Raw genomic sequence first — 22626 nt, 5'->3', positions numbered from 1 at the left:
ATCCAGGAGGACTCCCAAGTTGCGTGCCCTCTCTGAGGGGGCCAGAGTTTCGCCCCCTATAGTCAGCGATGGAATCAGCTGACTATGCCGAGGCGCTGGCATCCACAGCCACTCGGTCTTGGAAGGGTTGAGTCTGAGTCTGTTCCTCCCCATCCAGACCCTTACGGCCTCCAGGCAACGGGCCATCACGTCAAGGGCAGTTCCACAGATGCGCCTCTAACATCCCCTCAGGCACCACCACTTTTTTCAAAAAATATCCCAGAATTTGCAGTTCTCCTAAACTAGTTTCTATTTTGATGACTGTCACAAATCAGTGAGCAGAACATAAGTAAGTCTTGTCACTCTCCTTTTCACATATTTCAATACTACTCTTCACAAGGACAGAGACCCTGTTCTAAATAGATTTTCCATAATTCCCTCTGGCAGTCAGCACTGAGGGAATTCATAAGTATAGTAACAAAACATCTTGTGCTGATTTAGCAATGTCCTTCAATGTTTGGCCCCATGTACTCTTCCATTTATTAGATATGATGGTTTCAACTTAAAAATTTAAACAGTTGTTGTTTTCTATCCTACCATAATAATCAAGCAGATAGGCATATATGTTATGTGATTGTAGGATTTTTGCTGAAGATAGGCATCCTTTACTCACATTGTGATATTCTGATGATACGTGTCTCTATACATTATTCATAGAGTTTTCATTCCTGCCTAGCAACAGAGAATAATGAAACTCCAGATAATAAGACCTTGAAAAAGCTAACATCTGACATGCATAAAAGCCTGTCTGCCATTTTGCACAAAGTAAATCCCCCCCAAAAATCCACTACCACCCAAGTTCACAAACATTTTATTTCAGATACCATGATCTGCTCTCTTTTTAGCCATAATAGATATGTAAAATTAAGGCTAACAGAATTATGGATAAACAGTACTACTTAATTTCATTAATTTCATTAGCTCCTACTTGCGGAATGGCAAAAATGGGACATCACAAAATAAACACAAACTGATAACATACAATTCTGACTCTATTTCCATGCTTCAGTGCTACCCAAATCATCTGATGAGTCTCTAATTCAAAACAGATTTAGGAATGAGCCATTTAACCCAGTTAAAGCTACATACTGAAATACCTAAGGCTGGAAGAATTATTGAATTTACAACCGTGAATAAACTTTCTTTATCTTTTTCAATAGAGGCCAGGCTTAAAATTAACAAACAGGGCAAATGAATACATCCTATTACAATAACTACAACTATAAACATATTACATATAATAGGATTATGTTCTCTTAATAGCCTTGTTTTCATTTAATGCTATCTTGGGCAAATGAAATTCAATGCCTAATTTTAGATGTTGTTTACTTTTCCAGGGGCATAAATACTCGATATTCAAAGTTTGTGCTCATTAATTTTTGAATACATATTTGAATTTCATTAAGAAGATACACAAACACACAGGGCACAGAGCCACCTTGAGTAGGAAGTGAATTATTTTAGAGTTGTTTGCTGTCAATCTATGTAACTTATTAATTGTAAAAAAGCTAGTAAACCATGAAGAACATACTTTTATTTATTATTATTTACACGTATATAATATTAACATCTACTTAATATTAAGTTTAAAATATTAGCTAAAATTGGTATGGTCCTGTTCATACAAGCAATTTGCTTGATTAGCTAATGACAAATGGTAACAGTTCATGAAACAATCACATCTACACAGTTCTGAACTAATCACAGTTTATCCACCCAACATTACTCTTTCCCCAGGACTTGGTTCAGGTTTCCAGAGAAAAGAAACTTCAATATTTCATTGGCTATATGGAAACAACCAGACTAGAGTAAAACGTTTTCATTTTCCTTTCCTAAGTAAGCTTCAAGAATAAATTTATCAGGCAATGCCAGCAATTATTTCGAGGTTACATCTGGACTGATTTAGGGTTAATTTGAGGTGATTTCATTATTTCTGGTTCATGTTGGATAATTGCTTCTTGATTCTAAAGTATAGTAAATATATAACTATTGATTGAAACACAAATAATAAAGATTAACTCAACAAGATACAAATCCACCATAAGACAAAGATCAGTATTCTCCAAATATGTGCGCTCTTCCCTCCAGCCAATATTTTAGAGTCACAACTGACATTATTCCCTATCAACAGACATCTGGAAATTCGAAGAATAGGGTAGCAGATTGATAATTGGTGTCTGAAGGATACCAGGCTGGAGAAAACTGGCATTGTATTTGTTTGTTTGTTTGTTTCTTTGGCTGCCCATCTTACCATATCAAAATAAGAAAAATATAAACCTTTGAAATTTTTCTTAATTGACTCCCATTTAAGCAACTGTTAGAAAGCACCAATCACATTGCTAACAATAGCACAGCATTATATGGTTCTTTCTAATGAACCATCCATATCAAGCAGCCTTGGTATTTTTTTTTTAAAGTCAATTAATTTACTGCCACTGCTAAGAGCCTCCAACATCTCCAAGCCTAGTTCTGGTGAGAGAACCTTGGTCTTCTAAGATATATTAATAGCGTTGCCAATCCTATTAAGAATTATTTATTCATCCATGTTATTCATTCGTGAGTATTGGAACAATATCTATACATATACCTAGCATTATCATACAAACATAAGCAGAATTATTTAGAAACACAAGAATATATGCTTACAATTACATGTTAGAATGGCCTTACAAGAAATGTAGAGGAGTTCACTGTAGATTAGCACCTATGACACTGGTGGCAAACCTATGGCACGGGTGCCAGAGGCGGCACTCGGAGCGCTATCTGTGGGCACACATGTCGTTGCCCCAGCCTCGCCTCCCTCCGCGATCCCCTCCTCTCTAGCAGCCCCCCTGAAAAAGAGTCGCCCCTGAGCGTGGCCCACGCGGAACAGCACAGCCAAGGACATGGCAGCCTGGCAGCAGACAAGACTCTGCCCTCACACCCCATCGTGCACAGTTGATGCTGCAGGGCGCAGGCAGAGGGCGTGACCACTATAGCGCTGCTGGGTTGTCTGGATGATCTGCAGTGGGCCCTGGAGGCGGTGAGTGGCCCTGCGGGCAGGTGGGGTGGGAGATGGGGGGTGGAGTGGGGGTGGGGCACAGGGTGGAGCAGGGGAGGGACCGGTTTTGGGGCACTCGGTCTCTACAAGGTTCGCCATCACTGACCTATGATATGGCTCAAGTCTCCCTCAAATAAAGCTTGATTCTTGGGATTTTACAGACAAAATGTAACTTGTTTGACAAGAATACAGAAATGATTCCCCATTATTCTCTCTGTGAGTATTTTTTTATCTTCCTATTGAATTTTACAGCCCTGGATCTTCTGCAGGGTTTCCTATTCAAGTTATGACCAGGTCATGTGATCAAAACTGGGGTGCTTAACAGCCCATCTACACTTACAATATTTAACTGTGTGCTTCAACTCCCCCCATCTCTGCCCTTTGGCATCTCTCCCGTACCCTGCCATTTCACACTCCACCCTGTACCAACGCTGCCCTACACTTCACTGCTCCTGCCACCCACAGCTGACCTTAGCTGTCTTCTTCCTCCCAGTGCTGATGAGGCACACCTGACCTGGATCTTCACGAAAATGCAACATTATCAAAAAGTGCCCAACTACTCCATCCGCTACAGCACAACTAACACAAGCTATGAAAATAATACTACAAAAACAGCTCTGAAACAACCAACAGACTATTAGAACTACACAGTATCACTGTAGCGCAGTGGTCCCCAACCTGTGGGCTGTGGCTCACGTGTGTGTGTATGCACACAGCCCCGCTCATGCAATCATCGCCACAAGCATTGCAGGCATTCACAGCCCCACTCACGTGAGCAATGGATGCTCATGTGCACGCGCATGTGTGCACCCCCCGCACAAACCTATCCCTTCTTTTTCCCCTTCCCCTGCTCTGGCCGCCAACCCCAAGAAATTTTCAAAAAACAAAACAAAACCAAGAAGGTCCAGTTGCCTTTTGGAAAATGCACTTTTGGGACAATTATGACTTGGATAATTGAGAATTTACATAGACATAAACCAACTAAAACCCTCCAAAACATCCTAAGTGAAACCAAAACACAGTAGCCCAAGGAGAAGAAAAAAACAGGTGTCATCTACAACATTCAGTGTAAAGACTGTAACAACCTCTATGCAAGGTGAATAAGCAGAATACTAGCAGAGTGTATCTGTGAACACCAACTAGCAGTCAGAAGACATGATGAAAACTCCTTAGTCTCACAACACAGAAACAGACTCACCCATAGTTTTAACTGGGAAATTGTGAGCATCCTAGATCATGCTAAATCCAAAATTGCTAGGGAATTCCTAGAAGCTTGATATTCAGACAAATCAGCCATTAATAGACACATAAACGTAAATCACATTTACATCCCATTTAAAAAGCACAATAAAAAAGCTTAAAAAGCCCAGGATACATCCTCTACAGCAGCCTATTTAAGCAGCCCAGATAAACAGGGATTAAACACCAGGTGAACAACAAGCAGAAAACAATGTCCTAATCAAGGAACTACTGTGTTTCCCCCAAAATAAGACCTGGTCTTTTTTCTTTTTTCTTTTTGCCTGTAAAGGATAGGATACTTTATTGTCACTTTAAATGTATACTAATCAGCATAAAAATGAAATTTCATTGTATTCAGCTCTCAAAAAATACCATTATGCATATACACACATACACACATATGACAGAGAGAAATATCACAGTCTAGTTCAAATGTATACATATACATGTCAAAAAAAGAATCCTGCGAATTTACAAGACGGATGCCATAAGGAACAAAGCTATTACAGAATCTAGTGGTTCTGCTATAAATACTTCGAAACCTCCTTCCAGAGGGGAGCAACAGAAATAGACTGTGAAGTGGGTGTGTGGGGTCTCTAACAATGCTACGAGCTCTAAGCACATAGCGCTTATAAGTAGTATCCTGAATAAGGGGAAGCGAGCTTTGTATAATCTTCTCAGCTGTTCTTATCATTCTCTATATGGACCTTCTCTCTGAGGCACTGCTACCACCAAACCAAAGAGTGATGCAGTTTGTTAAAACACTCTCAATCCTGCCTCTCTTAAAAAGTGGCCAGGACAGGAGAAAGATATGCTTTCTTCATCCGACACAAGAAATGCAAACATAGGACTGCTAATCTTTATCAACAATCTTAGTATAGTGGAAGTTCTGTGCTATTGATTCACACAGATAATTATATGCATTAAAGAGTGATACAGCAGCCTTCTCAGCTGTTAGCCTCCATGCTATGAAACATACTTTCCCCAGAGACATACTTGGCTCCATCCTTGCTTTCCACAAGATTCTAAAAAATAGATTTTTCCATCATATTTTTGGCCTGAGTTCATTGTCTGTAATCTTACTTTGGTTTAGAATCTTTATTTTTATACTATTTCATTGTCCTTATTTCTGCTTTTTAAGAACTGCCAGAATCCTTTGGGATTGGAGTGGTCTACAATAAATAAAACTACTACAATAATTTCACATCTCCCAATATAAGGATAGGAGCCATAAAATGCCCCCAAAATGTTTCTAATTTGTAGAACTTTTCCCACACTATTGGTGGGAAACCAACACAAAAAAAGAATTTTTGCATAAATAGTAATATTTTGCCAAAAATGAGACGATTATACCCTCTGGCTGCCTGAATTAATTATTCCCAAGTTTCCATGAGTGCATTCTTCTTTTTAGTTTTTTATAGACCCTCAAACTGATTCTTGAGCTAAACAATATTTGTGAAATAATCCTAAAGTACATTTTCTTATAATATCCTGTTTTTTTAATTTTTTTTTAACTTGACACAGCTCTTGCAAACCAAGATTATGAAGTTTAAAACAGGTTCTGGCTCCCATAATTTTCAATTTTACCAAGAATCTTATAGCTTGTGAATAAATATGTTGTGGGAGTTTAATAAAGATTACAAAATCTGAATGCAATCATTTCTTTGGATCCTTTTCCACCTGAAGGCACCACCTGACTTGCAAATAACACATATCTACATGTACATCAGAAGACACTTCTTTCCCCTGACTCTAAGACCACCAAGGAGTAAAAAAGGAAATCATTTACTGATTGCTATTTCTTAATATTAATAAATGAATGGCCATTGCCTAAGGCAGTGTTTCTCAACCTTGACCATTTTAAGGCATGTGGACTTCAACTCCCAGAATTCCACAGCCAGCAATGCTGGCTGTGGAATTCTGGGAGTTGAAGTCCACATGCCTTCAAATGGTCAAAGTTGAGAAACACTGGCCTAAGGGGTTTCCCTGCCCCTCCCCTACTCCAAAACTGCTAGTGACTGCAATTCATGGGAGCATCTTTCTAGGACCAATACGAAAGATGGCTTCATTGGTAAAACTCCCATAATTTCCGGGAAACGTTCGAAAAAAGATAAAGAAGCCCACTTAGTACATCGGGCGCCTAATCTGACATAAGGCGCAGTCCTTCAAAACGAAGGGTTTGTTTTTATGGCGACGTCTCCAAGCCGAAAGCCGAGGGGTCTAGACGGGAGGGCTCGGTCATGTCCTAAAGAGAAGCAAGGCAGGCGAGTCCAAATCTGGAGTTTGCTTTAAAGATCAGAAACCCACGACTCCCCCAAGGAAGCCAGCGGAAGCTGAGCGAAAAGCCGAGCCGGTGGGTCACCTGCTGCAGCAGCGCCTCGCGCTGGCGACGCTTCTCTTCCTTACGCGCCGCTAAGAGCCGCTCGCTTTCAAATCCGGTCGCCATGATTGTTTCGGGGGAAAGGAGCTGCTGCCGTAAAGCAAACAAGCTAGTACGCCTGCGCAACGCGGAGTCGTCAAGCTCTAGTCTAGAACTCATCATTGAATGCCTCCATTTCCGCGCATGTGTACTCGGAGTCTTCAGGACTAAGTAGTTGCTGATGCTTTTTCACCTTCTTGGCAGCTGCGGAGAATGGAATTGTTGCTACAGCTGTTTCTCAACCTTGACAATTTTAAGGCATGTGGACTTCAACTCCCACTGTGGAATTCTGGGAGTTGAAGTCCACATGCCTTAAAATTGTCAAGGTTGAGAAACACTGAGCTACACTATTCTGAAGTCTCTCCCTCGGTTCATTTTTATTTGTGGTGGCTTGATGTATTGTAGGCGTCCGTAATTTATTGTAGGAAGTATGGAAGTGGTTATCACTACCGTTCAGACAATATATGATATATGACTTAGTGGCAGCCTTTAAAGCTTTTGCTTTGCCCATAGTACTACGTATAAAGTAGTCAAACAGTCCTATAGACTTTCCGTTTCTAGGAAAAGTATTTGAGACTAGTAGTTCTGATTGGTAGACCGATGTTTCTCAACTGCAACAACCTTAAGATGTGTGGCCTCCAACTCCCAGCCAACATGCTGGAGGCACTATGAAGCAGTATATAAGTCTAAGTGTTACTGAAACCTACCCAAAGTTGCTGAAGTTAAAACTAACAGCATTTGCAATCTTGTCCATAATAGAATATCAAAATTGGAAGGGAGGTCTTCTAGTCCATCACACAGAACAGTTTTCCTCTTTGGGAAGAAAAAAAGAATTGGAATTAACATGAATCTGTTGGATAAACTTTTTAAAATTCAGTTGGAGTCCAGTTGAGAAATGTCTTTAAAGATGTGAAGCCAAAACAGCTCAGCGCACAAATCAAGCAGCGTGGCAGAATTTATCTTCATCTAAGAGAAGAAAATTTTGATAAACAGTTTGGTTAGACAGAACAAATGAGGGAAGGCTATGAATATTAATTATGATTATGACAGGCTAACTAAAGCTTGGCACAATCGTAATTCTGTGTGCTGTAGTCTTAGTTTACCTGTTTGCATCACTCAGGAAGGGCTAGAGTAGAAACCTGGGTTCTGCACTAGAACTGTAACATTCATGAAAATAGCTCTTCCGTACTATTCATATAAAGTATTCTCATAATGGCTGGATTTGTGTGTTACACTAATCCATAACTAGTTTGTTTGATTTGGGTTTGGGGCCAATTCAGCTATTGTGTTTTTCAGCCATTGATTGTATGAACTATTCATTGTGATTTTTTCAATAATTCGTTGTGTGCATCACCCCATTGTGATTTACTGAATAAATGTTGATTAAGAAATCCAGTCATAATAGGCTATGCAATTATTGCAATCTATTCACTGTATTAATAGGCTATGCAATTATTGCAATCTATTCACTGTATTAATAAAACAATGTTTAGGATCATCTAATGCAGATTAGAGATCTACATTAAGGGAATATAGGGAAAGGGAAATGCCAGATATTCAAACTGTGACAATAATAAAGAGAATTCCCAGGCATTCTTTTTCTTTGACCTGGCCCACCTGTAAAGTCTATCAACACAGTCTTAGAAAGGTCCAAGGAATACAAAAAAGATTTTAATATATGCTTAATTGACTACAAAAGGCCTTTAATTGTGTCAAACATATCAAATTATGGAATCTCTTTAGGAAAATGAGAATCCCAGAATATTTTCCTGCTGTTATGTGAAACCTATACACAGAGCAGAAGTCATAGTGAAACAGAATGCCTCTGGGTCAGTGAAGGAGTGAAACACGGCTGTATAATTTTTCCTTAATTATTTATTCAGTCTACATGCTGAATATGTATTAAAGGAAACTGGATTGGAAGAAGATGAGCATGGTTTTAAAAATAAAGGAAGAGACATCAATAGCCTGCATTATGCTGATGACACTACTCTGATAACTGAAAATGCAAATTATCTGCAAGCTTTAGTAATACAAGTCAGAGAGCACAGTAGAAGAAAAACCAAGACTAAAACATAAAGAAAAGCAAACTAATGACAACAGGTATAGCAGCCAGCCTTAGAATTGACAGTGAATATAGCAAAGTGGTAGATAGCTTCTGCTTTTTACAATCAACCATGAAATATAAAAAAAACAAGCATTCAAGAAATGTGTTGCATATTAATACTTGGTAGGGCAGCCATGAAAGCCTTGGGAAAGAGATTCAGATGCCTATAACAAAATTCTGAATAGCGCAAGCCATGGTTTTCCTGTGACACTCTAAAAAAATGAAAGTTGGATTTTGAAGACGCAGGATAGGAGGAGTGTTGATGCTTTTAATTTTGGTATAGGAGAAGACTCCTGAGAATACCACAGGCAGCTGAGAAAGTAAACTAATGGTTCATCAAACAAATCAACTGTCACCAGAGGCACAAATGATCAGGCTCAAATTATTCTACTTTAGACATATTATGTGAAGACCCTAGCTCTAGGTACTGGGAAAGGGGAGAGAAGAGAAGAGGATGACCAGCAGGAAGGGATAATGGGCAGTAAGAATAACTTTAAGGAACAGGAGGAAGAGCCACAACTAAGACAATGATTAGATAAAAGAAATCCAATTTTACACTATTGGAAGTGCTGAAAAATCAGGTTGGGGCAGATCCTTATGGAGAAATGGTTGCTAAGAGTTAATAATGACACGATGGCACATAACAGATTAAATCAATATATAAATAAAAAATGAATAAATCTCAAATAACTGCATTTGATTAATTAATCTTAAAATGAGATGCACAATTTTAAACATTGAATACGAATCTTGTATTTATATAGGCAGGTATCTAGAATTACTATGTTGATATCACTAAAAAGTGGGACAAATAGTGAATAAAATAATTATTAAATAATTCTTCAAGATTCTCAGTTATTAATTTTTCATTCAATGCTATATCTCACATTTTAAAATGCCATTGATCCACAAAAGAATCAAAGAACGTTTTCCAGCAAATAACAAAAACTGAATTAATTTCTTGTGTTTTATAACTGTTGAAGATCTTGGAAGACGGACAATAAAATTATAGTAGCATTAATTATTAAAGGCTGCTCTGTAATTTTCCAATTTCCTCAAAATACCTATAACCAAAATGAATATCTAAATGAGATTGCCACCAGACATAGTCATTTATACCAATTTAATTACAATAGTACAATCTAGAGAGACTTTGATCAATATAATGCAGTTTTATAGTTATGTAGAATTATGAATTATTTTTATAATTAATCCTTAACTTAATAAATTCAAACAAACGTATTTCCTTTTATTTTTATTACTTCTAAATTCAAAATACAGATTTTTGAAATTAAGACATTAATATGTTAATATCACAGCGTACAGTAATACTATTGTCCTGAAAAATGAATGAAAAATTAAATCCCAATCCCGAACATTAGCTGTATTTCCAATAAAGTGTCTATCTAATAAAGCAACTTTACCAATTTGCTGCCTTCTTTCATTTCATTCCACAGTTCCTCTGGCTCTTTATCATTGAAGTTTTAATCATTTCAAAGCAAAGATTCCCAAACCCATTATAGTAGCCATTTTTGACAGATAAATAGGTAAATATAATTTATTACAACTAAAAGCAAAATCTGATTAATGCCAAAAACATTACCTCAAAATACTAATCAAGGAGAGAACCAATCTAGAAATGATAAATTTCCTGACCGAACAATTAATCAATGGAATGGCTTGCCTTCAGACGCTGTGGATGCTCCATCTCTGGAAGTTTTTAAGAAGAGATTGGACAACCATTTGTTTGAAATGGTATGGGCGGCTCCTGTTTTCAGGGAATTAGACTATAAGAACTTCAAGGTCCCTTCCAACTCTGTTATTCTGTTACTCCCCTCCCCAAAAATTTAAACAGCTTTGCTATAAAGGGAATCAGGATTCTATCCAACCAGCCATGTTCTCCCAGAATATTTCATTCTATTCCATTCCAACCCAACTCATTCCATCCCATTAATAAGATTACTTTTAAATTTTTTCCTGTTGGAAGCAGGAGTAACAGAGAGATATCGGATGGCTGAGTTATTTTTACTAAACAATTGCCCTGCCTCCTAAGAAAGGTGCAGTGAGGACACTGGCTCGTTTCCAGTGTCAAAAGAACATAAAAATACTTGAGATTTTGTATAAATAATGAGGAGGCATTACTTTGTCCTTTCCCTCAGTATCTGTTCAAATTTCTGGGATCCTCTTGCACTTAGTTTATGGATTACTCAGTTTTTAAGTACCCATTTAAACCAAAAGGTTCAATTTACCATTATAATTTTGAAGGTGTTTTGGGAGAAGACAAGTGTCACAAGGAAATGTCAAGGAGGATACCAAGCTGACATGTTACGAAACAAGTATGTATCTTTCAAGGAGATGCATACACTTATAAACACTTATCTTTTCACAAGCAAGCAATAAAATCCTAAATAAGAAAAGGCAAATTTCCAAACCTCATCTCTCAACTGTATAAGCTGAGATGCTAAGGAAGATATATTTTATCCATGTACACTCTGCAGAAGAAAATAAATGTGATATGACAGAGTCAATAATTCAAAACCAATTACAGCATGATGTGTACCCAAATACTGAATTTATTTCTACATAGAGAATATTTTTACAATATTTGCCCATATCATCCTTCCATTTTGGAAATCATTTACAGTTCCTTGGGATTAATGGCCTCTTGGGCTGTCACAGAATTAGAATAGAGTCTTCTGTATTTGCGATGACAAATGGACCAGGCAAAGTGTCACTCTATTAAGGAAAAAATCCATTTTCAAAAATGATATATTCTGTGGGTTCAGAATTTTTATCTTGAATTTTATACTAGAGAATTGAGGTGGACACTCCTTCTGAGCACAGAATTTAAAACAGCACAGGACACATATCTCAGTATGAGGTTTGATGTAAACACATTTTAAACACATTCCACAGTTTAATATAACCAACATAACCAAGGGCCTTTCTATTATCAGTAAAGCACATATTGATATTTTTGGTATTCTTTCATGTTCCTCAGCTTTTTCTTAAGCCAGTTTGAACATCTGGCATCTGCAGTATTTTCCATGTAAGGCCCTAATCTGTGTTGTACTTCATTAAACTCCTTCCCTCTTTATTTGATATTCTTTGGATCAGTTTGCTACCTGTTCATAGGCATACTTTAGCATTCCAGTTTGAGATTGGAACTTCTTCTGAGTTCAGAGATCTTTTGAAAGACTTTTCTTTTTCCCGTGGCTTGTTTCCATTTCAAAGTCTGTACAGATGTTGTCATATTACTAATTGTCTCTTCTAACAGTTCTCTGAAACTCTTTGTTAAGTTCCTTCCTAAGATTTTTATTTACTTTAGCTTCTCTTCTTGGCAATTTTCACAATTTGTTTTGACCTCCAATTTTGTGATATTTGGCAGTCTCTTTCCATTTTCATTCTTTCATCCATTTCTTTCATTTCATTCCACAGTTCCTCAGGTTCTGTATCAACAAAGTTAAAGGACTTCACAGCCATTTCTGATGTTATCCTTGAAAGTGATGGATACAGGTAGTCCTCACTCACCAACCACTTGTTCAGCAACTGGTAAAATTTACAACGGAGCTGAAAAAGGAGATTTACAAGTCCTCGAAACTGGTGGTTGCAGTGTCTCTGTGGTCATGTGATTGCAATTCAGGTGCCTGGCAACTGGCACACATTTATGATGGTTATCGTGTCCAGCAATTACACAATCATTATGTGTGATCTTCAGGTCCGCCTTCTAACAAGCAAATTCAATGGGGAAGCTGGCAGGAAGTTGCAAGTTGCAGTCATGTGGCCGTGCACTTAACAACCTTTAGTGATTTGCTGAACAACCACAGTCAGAACCGATGAACTGATGTCATGAGGCGTGGTCATGTGACTTTTCACTTCATAGCTATGTTGTTTACTGACAAGAGTTGTCCAGTCCCAATTGCAGTCAGTGAAGGCTACCTGTATATCATGGAAACTGACTGCCTTCTGCTGCTGCTATTTTAGCTTAACTTGGAAGTTGCAAATGAGCAATTTCTGTCCATAGTCAGAGTCAAACTTATGTCCTGGCCATAAGTTTGATACTATAACTGAGCCCTTCTTTTAGCAATAATACAATTAATTTTATTAATTTTATTTCTATGTATTCTATCTGGTGATGCCCATGCATACAGGCATAATTTGGTTTGTTAAAGGACCATATTAGCTGTGAAGATATTTTTGCATGGACAGAAATTAATAAATCATTTGCTTGGTTCGTATGGGTTTCCTAATCCATATAATCCAATTAAATTCATTAACCTCCTATTTTTCTACAGTCGAGACATAAGGTGAGACAGTTTTGGTATAGGCTAGAAATAGGAGACCATGAGTTCTAGTCCTGACTTAAGACAAAATCAGCTGGGTAACCTTGGGGCAGGAATGGGACAACTTGCCACAGTCAACTCACTGTGGCCAACTTGCTGCGGGACAACTCGTCACGGTCAACTTGCCATGGGACAATTCACCATGGAACAGTTTAACAATTCTATTTTATTATTCAAAATAAATAAAAAATATTTTAATTTTTGTCGATCACATTTCATTCTGTCCCTCCTCTTGCATCCTTTCTTTAATGATTCTTTTCCACAATTTCTTTGTTATTCTTTCGTCCAGCAACAAGTTATCCTATGGCGAGTTGGCCGTGGCGAGTTGTCCAGCAATGAGTTGGCCATGGTGAGTTGACCATGGCAAGTTGACCATGGCAAGTTGGCCATGGCGAATTATCATACACCCCCTTAGGGCAGTCCCTCTCTCTCAGTCTTAGGAAGAAGACAATGGAAAACTGCAGGGGCTAGTCCAGACAGTTGCCAGTAATCAACAGTGACTTGAAGGCAAGAAAACAACCTTGGATGATAATTGTATTAAAGAATATCCCAAAGTTTAATTGATATTATTCAATCACTGATTAAACTATAGCAAGTGCTATTGTTGCTACATTCTTCCGAACTATAAAAGCCATTCCTGTAATAAGCACTGCAATAGTCTGGCTGAAAGTGTGAAATCCCAATCCAATTCATCCACTGAGATTTAAACAAAATTGTGATAAAATTAGTGGATCAGAGGAATGCTGTGGATATAATTGACTTGGACTTCAGTAAGGCATTTGACAAAGTAGATCACAACCTACTACTTGAGAAGATAGAAAAATGTGGGTTAGACAGCATCACCACCAGATGATTTGTAGCTGGCTGACCGGCCATACTCAGCGTGTGGTCCTCAATGGAACCGCATCTACATGGAGTGTGTAGTGGGGTGCCCCCGGGCTCTGTTCTGGGCCCAGTGCTCTTCAACATCTTCATCAACGATTTGGACCAGGGGATAGATGGGGAACTCATCAAAGTTCGACACCAAGCTGGCAGGAATAGCCAACACTCCAGAAGACAGGCTTAAGATACAGGAGGATCTGGACAGACTTGAACACTGGGCGCTATCTAACAAAATGAAATTCAATGGTGAAAAAGTAAGGTTCTACATTTAGGCAAGAAAAACCAAATGTACAGGTATAGTATAGGAGGTACCTTGCTCAATAGCAGTAACAGTGAGAGGGACCTCGGAGTCCTAGTGGACAATCACTTGAATATGAGCCAGCAGTGTGTTGCAGCTGCCAAAAAAGCCAAAACAGTGCTGGGCTGCATTAACAGAGGGATAGAATTAAGATCACGTGAAGTATTAATACCACTTTACAATGCCTTGGGAAGGCCACACTTGGAATACTGCACCCAGTTTTGGTCACCATGATGTAAAAAAGATGTTGAGACTTTAGAAAGAGTACAGAGAAGAGCAACAAAGATGATTAGGGGATTGGAGCCTAAAACATATAAGGAACGGTTGCTTGAATTGGGTATGTCTAGTTAAACGAAGAGAAGGACGAGGGGGGACATGATAGCAGTGTTCCAATATCTCAGGGGCTGCCACAAAGAAGAGGGAGTCAAGCTATTCTCCAACGCGCCTGAAGGCAGGACAAGAAGCAACAGATGGAAACTAATCAAGGAGAGAAGCAACCTAGAACTAAGGAGAAACTTCCTGACAATTAGAACAACCTGCCTCCAGAAGCGATGAATGCTCCAACACTGGAAGTTTTTAAGAAGAGACTGGACAGCCATTTGTCCGAAATGGTATAAGGTTTCCTGCCTGAGCAGGGGATTGGACTAGATGACCTCCAAGGTCCCTTCCAACTATTATTATTATTATTATTATTATTATTATTATTATTATTATTATTATTATTATTATTATTATTATGGATCATCGCACAGTCAGCCACATGTTCAGACTGGATTTGGCATTTTGTCTACCTATCGAGTCCTTACCAAGGACCTGGGATAGGCAGATGTGGATGTTTGATGGTATTACAGATATCGTCGCAGGATGGAAGCAGTTCCTAGTAAGGCCGCCTTTTGCAATTGACTAATAGCGAATTTGTCAATGCCAATGGTGTTCAAGTGGTGCTCCAGTTGTTTTGGGATTGCACCCAAGGCGCCTATTACTATTGGTACTACCCTTACTTGCTTTTGCCACAGTCTTTCTATTTCTATTTATAGGTCTTTGTATTTTGTTATCTTCTCCAGTTCTTTCTCATCTATTCTGCTGTCTCCAGGCACTGCCACATCCACTATCCAGACTTCTTCTCCTTCTTCTTCTTCTTCTTCTTCTTNATTATTATTAAAATTATTATTAAAATTATTATTAAAATTAGGAAAGGAATTGTGGTTTAAGAGAAACCTGATCATGAATAGCAATGGGATAATCACCCAAGGCATTCCTAAAACAAACGCTTCAGGAGATGAGAAAGTCCTTATTTTTGTATTAGAAGAAATATACCTTAGAGAAAACATTTTAAAAAATGAAGGCTAGAAAAGAAAAGAGCACTCTTCCACTTCTCTACTTTGAAAATGTTACCTAACTTTAGCTTCATATTTACAAGCAGACAATGTTATCTCTTTGTTCTATAATCTTCCCTGGTAGCTGGGGGAAATGATCATGTTAATAAAAGGCAATGGTCTCAGATGACATGAACTCCAGCAGGAAGGCATTAACCTTTGCAAAGTGAATCACCATTTCCCATTTAGCAGAGAGTTTTAATGTTCTCCCTGATAGAAACAGCATGAGCCACTGGCAATTTCCACAGTGAGCAACTGCACACATATATTTTTTTAACATAAAAGACCATTGTAAAAGAAGATGGGATATTTAATGTCTGGGAGGGAAGGGGAAAAAAGAGCAAGATTTCACCAGTGTGGCCAAAGTGGAAAAACTTTTTTAAAAAAATATATTTTGGGAGCATTAAGAGAATGACAGGAAAAGCTGGGATTTAATGAATGAATTCTGGATGTCTCTGCATGAGGTTTCAGCCTGAATCTTAATACTGTATTTCAGAAAGTATTCAGAGTCGTATCTCATAAGGCAGGAAAGCAATATGGAGAGAGACGGGCAATCCCTGTGTTGAAAACCAGCTGCCTCTCATTCTGTTATTTATATCCCCTTGTTTTAGCAAATCATTTCTCAGTTGAGTACTCTTGATCTTTTTCAAGGATCACAGAGATAGAAGTGGGAATATTATACACTGTGATTAAAGTAACAGTCTTGGGCCTGTGAGACATTGTGCAATAATAGCATAAAGGCAAAAAATTGAAAATGTACATCTATTTACTAGTGCTTATAAACAGTTCCCTGAATTATGATTTTAACTGCCACAGCTGCTTTCAGTCATCTAGGTGAGATGCATTCATTTGATAGGCAGATAGCACTTCCAAAGGGGAATCTTGCAAATAATGATTATAAAAAAAAGAAACTTAGGCTAGGAACACGACAATGCTGCTAACATTCATTCACTCACTCACTCACTCACTCACTCACTCACTCACTCACTCACTCACTCACTCACTCATTCATTCATTCATTCATTCATTCATTCATTCATTCAAATGTTTTGGTCACACAACTCCAATGGACTCTATGTGGCCAAATAGCCTATTCCAGTGGTGGCGAACCTATGGCACAGGTGCCAGAAGCGGCACTCAGAGCCCTCTCTGTGGGCACGCACACCATCACCCCAGTCCTAGGCCTTCAGCTTGGTTTTATAAAACCTTTTCGCTTTAGGCCTCCACCACCATGTGCAAAAAAAAAAAAAAAGGTTCAATCAGTCAATTTCATCTTCTCACAGGAAAAAAAAGATCTTGCAAAGTTGGAATTGATTGATTGAACTTTTTTGTCCCACCCAGTCTGCCGTTATCACCACAGCCACACCCACTCAATTGGCCACACCCAGCCAATGGACCACACCCACCCGGCACTCGACGATGCATAAGTGGGTTTTGGGTTGCAGTTTGGGCACTCAGTCTCTTAAAGGTTCGCCATCACTGGCCTATTCTTTCAGTTCAGCAAGGTAGGGACCAGCCTAATCTCAGATTCTCAACTTTTACAGAAGATGGGTGCTGCCACTGAAAGGCATTCATTCATTCACTCAGTTTTATTCTGCCTGACACTCATTGATTCTGGGCAACATACAATTAAATAGAAAACCAACAGCAACAAGTATCAAAGAACATAGCCAACTTGAAGCATACTCCTTCTTGCAGGTCTAGTAGGCTGAATAGAGAGAATCAGAGAGAGATGGACTTTGAAGTATCTTGGCCCCGTGCGCTGAAGGGCTTTGTAACGAACAGCTAACACCTTGAATATTAACCATAATAATTTGCTCATACCCACTACTCTCACCCCAGAATCTGCCCGCTTGTTCTTCCAGCGATTTTAGTGCAACAGTATCTTCTAAAGAACGCCTTCATATTAGAGTCCTACAAATCGAAAAAGTCCAGAGTGACCCATTAATGGTAAGTGAAATTGGGCCCCATTGCTCCTACCCTCACCTCAGATGGGAAATCCCACTAACTGGTGTGTAGGAATACCTAATTAAAAAAAAATCTAAATTAAAAAAAATGAAAAATAAAGGAATCCACAGTTATGTTTGTAAGAAAATAGCACTCTGGCATAGATGGAGTTTTGTATGTTATGTAAATAATGTCATTTTAGGGGCTCCACCCACTTTCTTTTAATTTGGATTGGGTATAGTTTGGTTATGTTTATTTCTGTTTGTCACTCAGATTCCAATGAACTTGGATTCCTTAGACACAGAACGTCAGCAGCAACATAAATTTGTTAAATAAGAGAGAAAGAAAACTGAGCTAAGTTGTTTGAGAGTCGGATGGTGCCTTGGTTAGGATCTGGACTTAACAGAAATAACAGAATGCAGAGTTGGAAGGGACCTTGGAGGTCTTCTAGTCCAACCCCGTGCTCAGTCAGGAAACCCTACACCATTTCAGACAAAAGGTTGTCCAATCTCTTCTTTAAAATCTCCAGTGTTGGAGTACCCACAACTTCTGGAGGTAAGTCATTCCACTGACTAATTGTTCTATCTGTCAGGAAAATTCTACTTGTAGGGTGGAGATGGCGAAAAATAATGCTAGCTCCAGGTGTAGAAAAGTTAACAAAATCCTGTACCTGCATACTGCCATAATAAGACCTATCGGTATACACACATTAATATCCCTCCCCTCTTTTCATACTGCTATTTTTAAGAATCATTTTGCTATAGATACTCTCTAGATATTTTTCAAGCCTGCCATTACATATTAATGTGACAAGTGCTAGAAAATTACAGTGAATAATTTCCAGTTTAGTTTTAACCCCGGCACATACCCAGTCAATTCCAGATCAGAGCAAGCAGAAACAACACTCAATTAAGCTAGCGAAAAAAGAGGCATATAGCTTAAGGTTTCTTTAGTAAACATCAGCAAACATCAAAATATTTAATTGGTAGAACAAAGAAAGCAAAAAGCGGGCAGACACTAAGAAATAGAGAAATGAATAGCCAGAGGACTTAATATCAACAATCCAAATATTGTATCTATAACTACAAACATCATAGTACTTCCCAGGGTTACTGGAAATATACTGTGTGTATTTACCATGGATAGTCCTGAAGTTTGGTTATTCCAACTTTTGTGTACAAACTGTAGCAGTAAAAGAGAGATGAAAGTAAGGACTCCTCTATAAAAGAAACAATTTGATGGACATGGATGATATACCCAACATAAAAAAAAAACCCGAGTATAGTCATTGTATTTACTACAGAATCTAAAATCTAAGACTTATCTTAAAATCACAACTCTGATTATCTTTCCCTATTGGTTTAAGTGTCTGAGGAAGTTGAAGTTCTCAACAGCGCAAGATTCTTATATTTCTCACTATTGTATGTATTAATAAGGTTATTGTCAAGAGTGTTTACTATAGTATTAAGAACTGTATCAAAGGGAAATTATTGGCAGCTGAAGTTTGTTCCATCTTTGTAGTTGTGTGAGATGTAAAAACAAAACAAAATCCTCAACCCAACAACACAGTTTCCTTTGTGTACAATCTTTGAATTCAGCTTACATTATGTCAAGAGTTGACAAATGGCAAGATGGACCCGTCAGATCCCTATTTCTAAGGTTGGCTATTTTTTTTTCACCAGCAGGAAAATGCGTAAATCCTAAGGACAGTAGATGTAAGTGGACACCATATTTAAAATCTCCTGGAGAAGTTAGTGGAGAACATCCTTCCTTTTATGAATCACACCATTTGGGAAAAATATCTGTGCTTTTCAGATACATTGATATACATAAGGAAGTGAGGCCAACATCTTCACAATTCAGAGACTTCATATGTACAACACTTTCACTAGAACATTTAAACAGATGGATTAAAACTTCACACTCCAGATGGCTTCAGGCATAGCCAATCATTACTAGGGAACAATGTTAACTTGTTCTGATTAAGGTCAGAACCTTAATTTAAAAAAAAGATAGCCTTTATTATAGAAAAATATTTTGTAGGAAAAATTAAAGTTAAATATCTCCCCATAATCTACCTGGAATATTTCTCTACTATAGTTTTATAAGTGTTTTTTTGTTTTTCTCTAACTAGATTTTCTGTTTTAATTACAATCTCTTAAGGGTTTCATCCAGTGCACACTTACCTGAGATTCATTGATAAAGCAGAATATTCCAGGATGAATCTCTGGTTAGGAAGAATCAGGGAAGTGATGAGGAAGATCTGTGCTATGATCTGCCTTCAGATTACGAAGCTAGAGAGACAACACAAGGCAGTTTCCATCAGCACTTTATTGTACTTGCTTATCTAAGGAAAATATGTACTTGCCTTGGAAGACTGGAGACAGCTAGTAGTGATATCTTATATCTTCATTAGTATCTGTCAGACATCCTAACCTGGGCTCAGCCATAAATTGCTATTTCCACAACTTAGCTAGATTCCTTGGCTAGACTTCTCTGAAAAGTCTCATATGGGGTTCTGATAATTTAAGATCTTTATTGTAGAGAAGAACAAAATCTTATAAACCAATTGTTTGCCTATTGCTAATGCAAAAACATCAATAATTTAAATTCCAGTGTGTTTAAATTCAAGGTTCTTTCTCCCACCCATATTGGTAAGGCACTTGGCAGCCTTGAAGCTGAGTGGGATTCGTTTTGTAATGGACATCCTTGATTTAGAGACTGCTAAATCCACCTTTACCATATAAGTGGTTAGGAACAGCTATATTATATGGCATGCTTTTGAGTGGGAAAATATTTCTACATTTGTTCTGAGCAGATTTTTTTTTAAAAAAAATGTTTTATTCATTCTTATTTAACCAAGGTTTCATACCATGCTCCAGGAAAAGCCAATCATCCATCACTGTGATAATTCAATGTGTAGACTGATTCATTTATCTGGAATTATCCCATTAACAAGACCATTATTCCATTAACAAGACGTTAGTAAATAAAAACAACGTGTCTACTAGTTTAGTATGACAATTAATTATATGCCGAAGACCGTCATCTATCGTGTACGTCGAAGAGTAAATAAAGTTCTTTCTTATATTATAATATGTATTTACGTTAGGGTGTAAAAATACAGACCGAAAGTAATCTTTTCTAACAAAGAACCTAGACTTGTTGAGGTTTACAAAGTGAGTAAATCCCCCTAAAAATATGGCTCTGAATCCTGATTTTTCTCAACAGTAGATGCTCTCTGGGACAGGGGTCTCCAACCCCCCCCCCCATATGTTGACTGGCACTGGTCCACAGCATGCCAGAAACCGGGCTGCACAAACAAGCGAAGCCCCATCCATGGGATGCAGACAGCACATGAAACTGCCACCCCTGCAATCTACAGAAAAACCTCTTTCCATGGAACCAGTCCCTGGTGCCCAAAAGGTTGGTGGGGGTGCTGCTGTAAGATATACTCCCCAAAGTAGTAGTACGACCTTTTTTGCCACAATTGTTAAGCAAATCACTGCAGTTGTTAAGTGAATCATGCAGTCATTAAGCAATTTTGTTTCCCTCTCTTGACTTTGCTTGTTGGAATCCAGCTAGGAAGCTTACAAATGGTGAACACATGACCCCGGGACAGTGTAACTGTCATAAATACACGCCAGTTGCCAAGTGCCCGAATTTTTATCACGTGTCCATGGGAATATTGCAATGATGATAGGTGTGAAAACCAGTCATAAGTCACTATTTTCAGTGCCACTGTAAATTCAAACTAAACTAATGGTTGTAAGTCGAGGACTGTCTGTAAATACCTTTAAGAAGTCCATGAATGCAATAAATTAAGAGTTCCTTAGATTTTATGTAATAGAACACAGCAAAGAGGAAAAAGAAGAAATATTAAAAATAAAAAGAGAAAATGCAACAAATAGCTAATTTGTATGCATAAAGACTTCTTGTGCAAATCTAGATGCATATGCTAGATAGATGATGATGATGATGATGATAGAAAGGAAGGAAGGAAGGAAGGAAGGAAGGAAAGGAAGGAAGGAAGGAAGGAAGGAAGGAAGGAAGAAAGAAAGAAAGAAAGAAAGAAAGAAAGAAAGAAAGAAAGAAAGAAAGAAAGAAAGAAAGAAAGAAAGAAAGAAAGAAAGAAAGAAAGAAAGAAAGAAAGAAAGATAATGTACATGTAGTTTGCACAAAATTGTACTGAATATTACAGTTGACATTATTACCATTTGGCCGTTATTAAGTTTAAAAAGTCATTATATCATGTGTCATCATAAACATTACTTGTTCACATTACAAACAAATCCTTCAATTAATTTGAATTTTGATATTCAACACTTAACAACCCCATCGGGATATTTTCTCATGACGATTTATCCCTCACTTGGTCTTTCAGGACTTCCAGTGGTGTACCATCACCGCTATAACTGAGTCCATCTACCTTGCTGCTGATCCTGTCCTTCTTCTTTTCCCTTCCATCTTTCCCAGAATTAGAGCCTTCTCTGGAGAGTTGGGTTTTTGTATAATATGTCTGAAGTAGAATAATTTGAGTCTAGTCATTTGTGCCCCAAGTGGGTCTTCTGAGTTGATTTGTTTGATGATTCATTGGTTTCTTTCTTGGTTGTCTACAGAGCTGAAGAGGTCACCTCACAGGCTCAAGAATCTTCTTCAACAACCAAGTTTATTTGAATTTAGTTTATTCAGATGCTGTCTTTGCTGCTGCATAGCTTAAATTGCAATCAAAATGCTATTTTATCTAAATAACAGATTTTGCATGCCAATTAACACATGTTGCTTTTCAAAGTAAGATGGGTAGCATATAAATTTAATTAATTAAAGAAGTACGGAAGAGCGATTTTTGCTTTCTTGCTGTTTGTTTTCTTGCCAATTTTTCAACTAAGCTCTATAGATATGGCAATAATAGGAACAGCTGTCAGACAATAAAAAA

At 38.0% G+C, this 22626-nt stretch overlaps 1 protein-coding gene across 1 annotated transcript in view; it reads right to left on the bottom strand.

Annotated features, from left to right (window-relative positions):
* Positions 1-6778, bottom strand: part of CWF19L2 (CWF19 like cell cycle control factor 2) — a 78262-nt gene extending 71484 nt beyond the window's left edge. Inside the window, exon 1 of the mRNA XM_015826765.1 lies at positions 6681-6778. Coding sequence (XP_015682251.1) covers positions 6681-6764 — 84 coding nt within the window. The 5' untranslated portion in view covers positions 6765-6778. The remainder of the gene's footprint in view (positions 1-6680) is intronic.
* Between the last annotated feature and the right edge of the window lie 15848 nt (positions 6779-22626).

This window comes from Protobothrops mucrosquamatus, unplaced genomic scaffold, assembly GCF_001527695.2.
Source record: "Protobothrops mucrosquamatus isolate PMUCROS unplaced genomic scaffold, P.Mucros_1.0 scaffold3286, whole genome shotgun sequence".
Lineage (NCBI taxonomy): Eukaryota > Metazoa > Chordata > Lepidosauria > Squamata > Viperidae > Protobothrops > Protobothrops mucrosquamatus.
The sequence above is the reverse complement of the archived record's forward strand: the minus strand, read 5'-3'. Positions and strand labels throughout refer to the sequence as shown.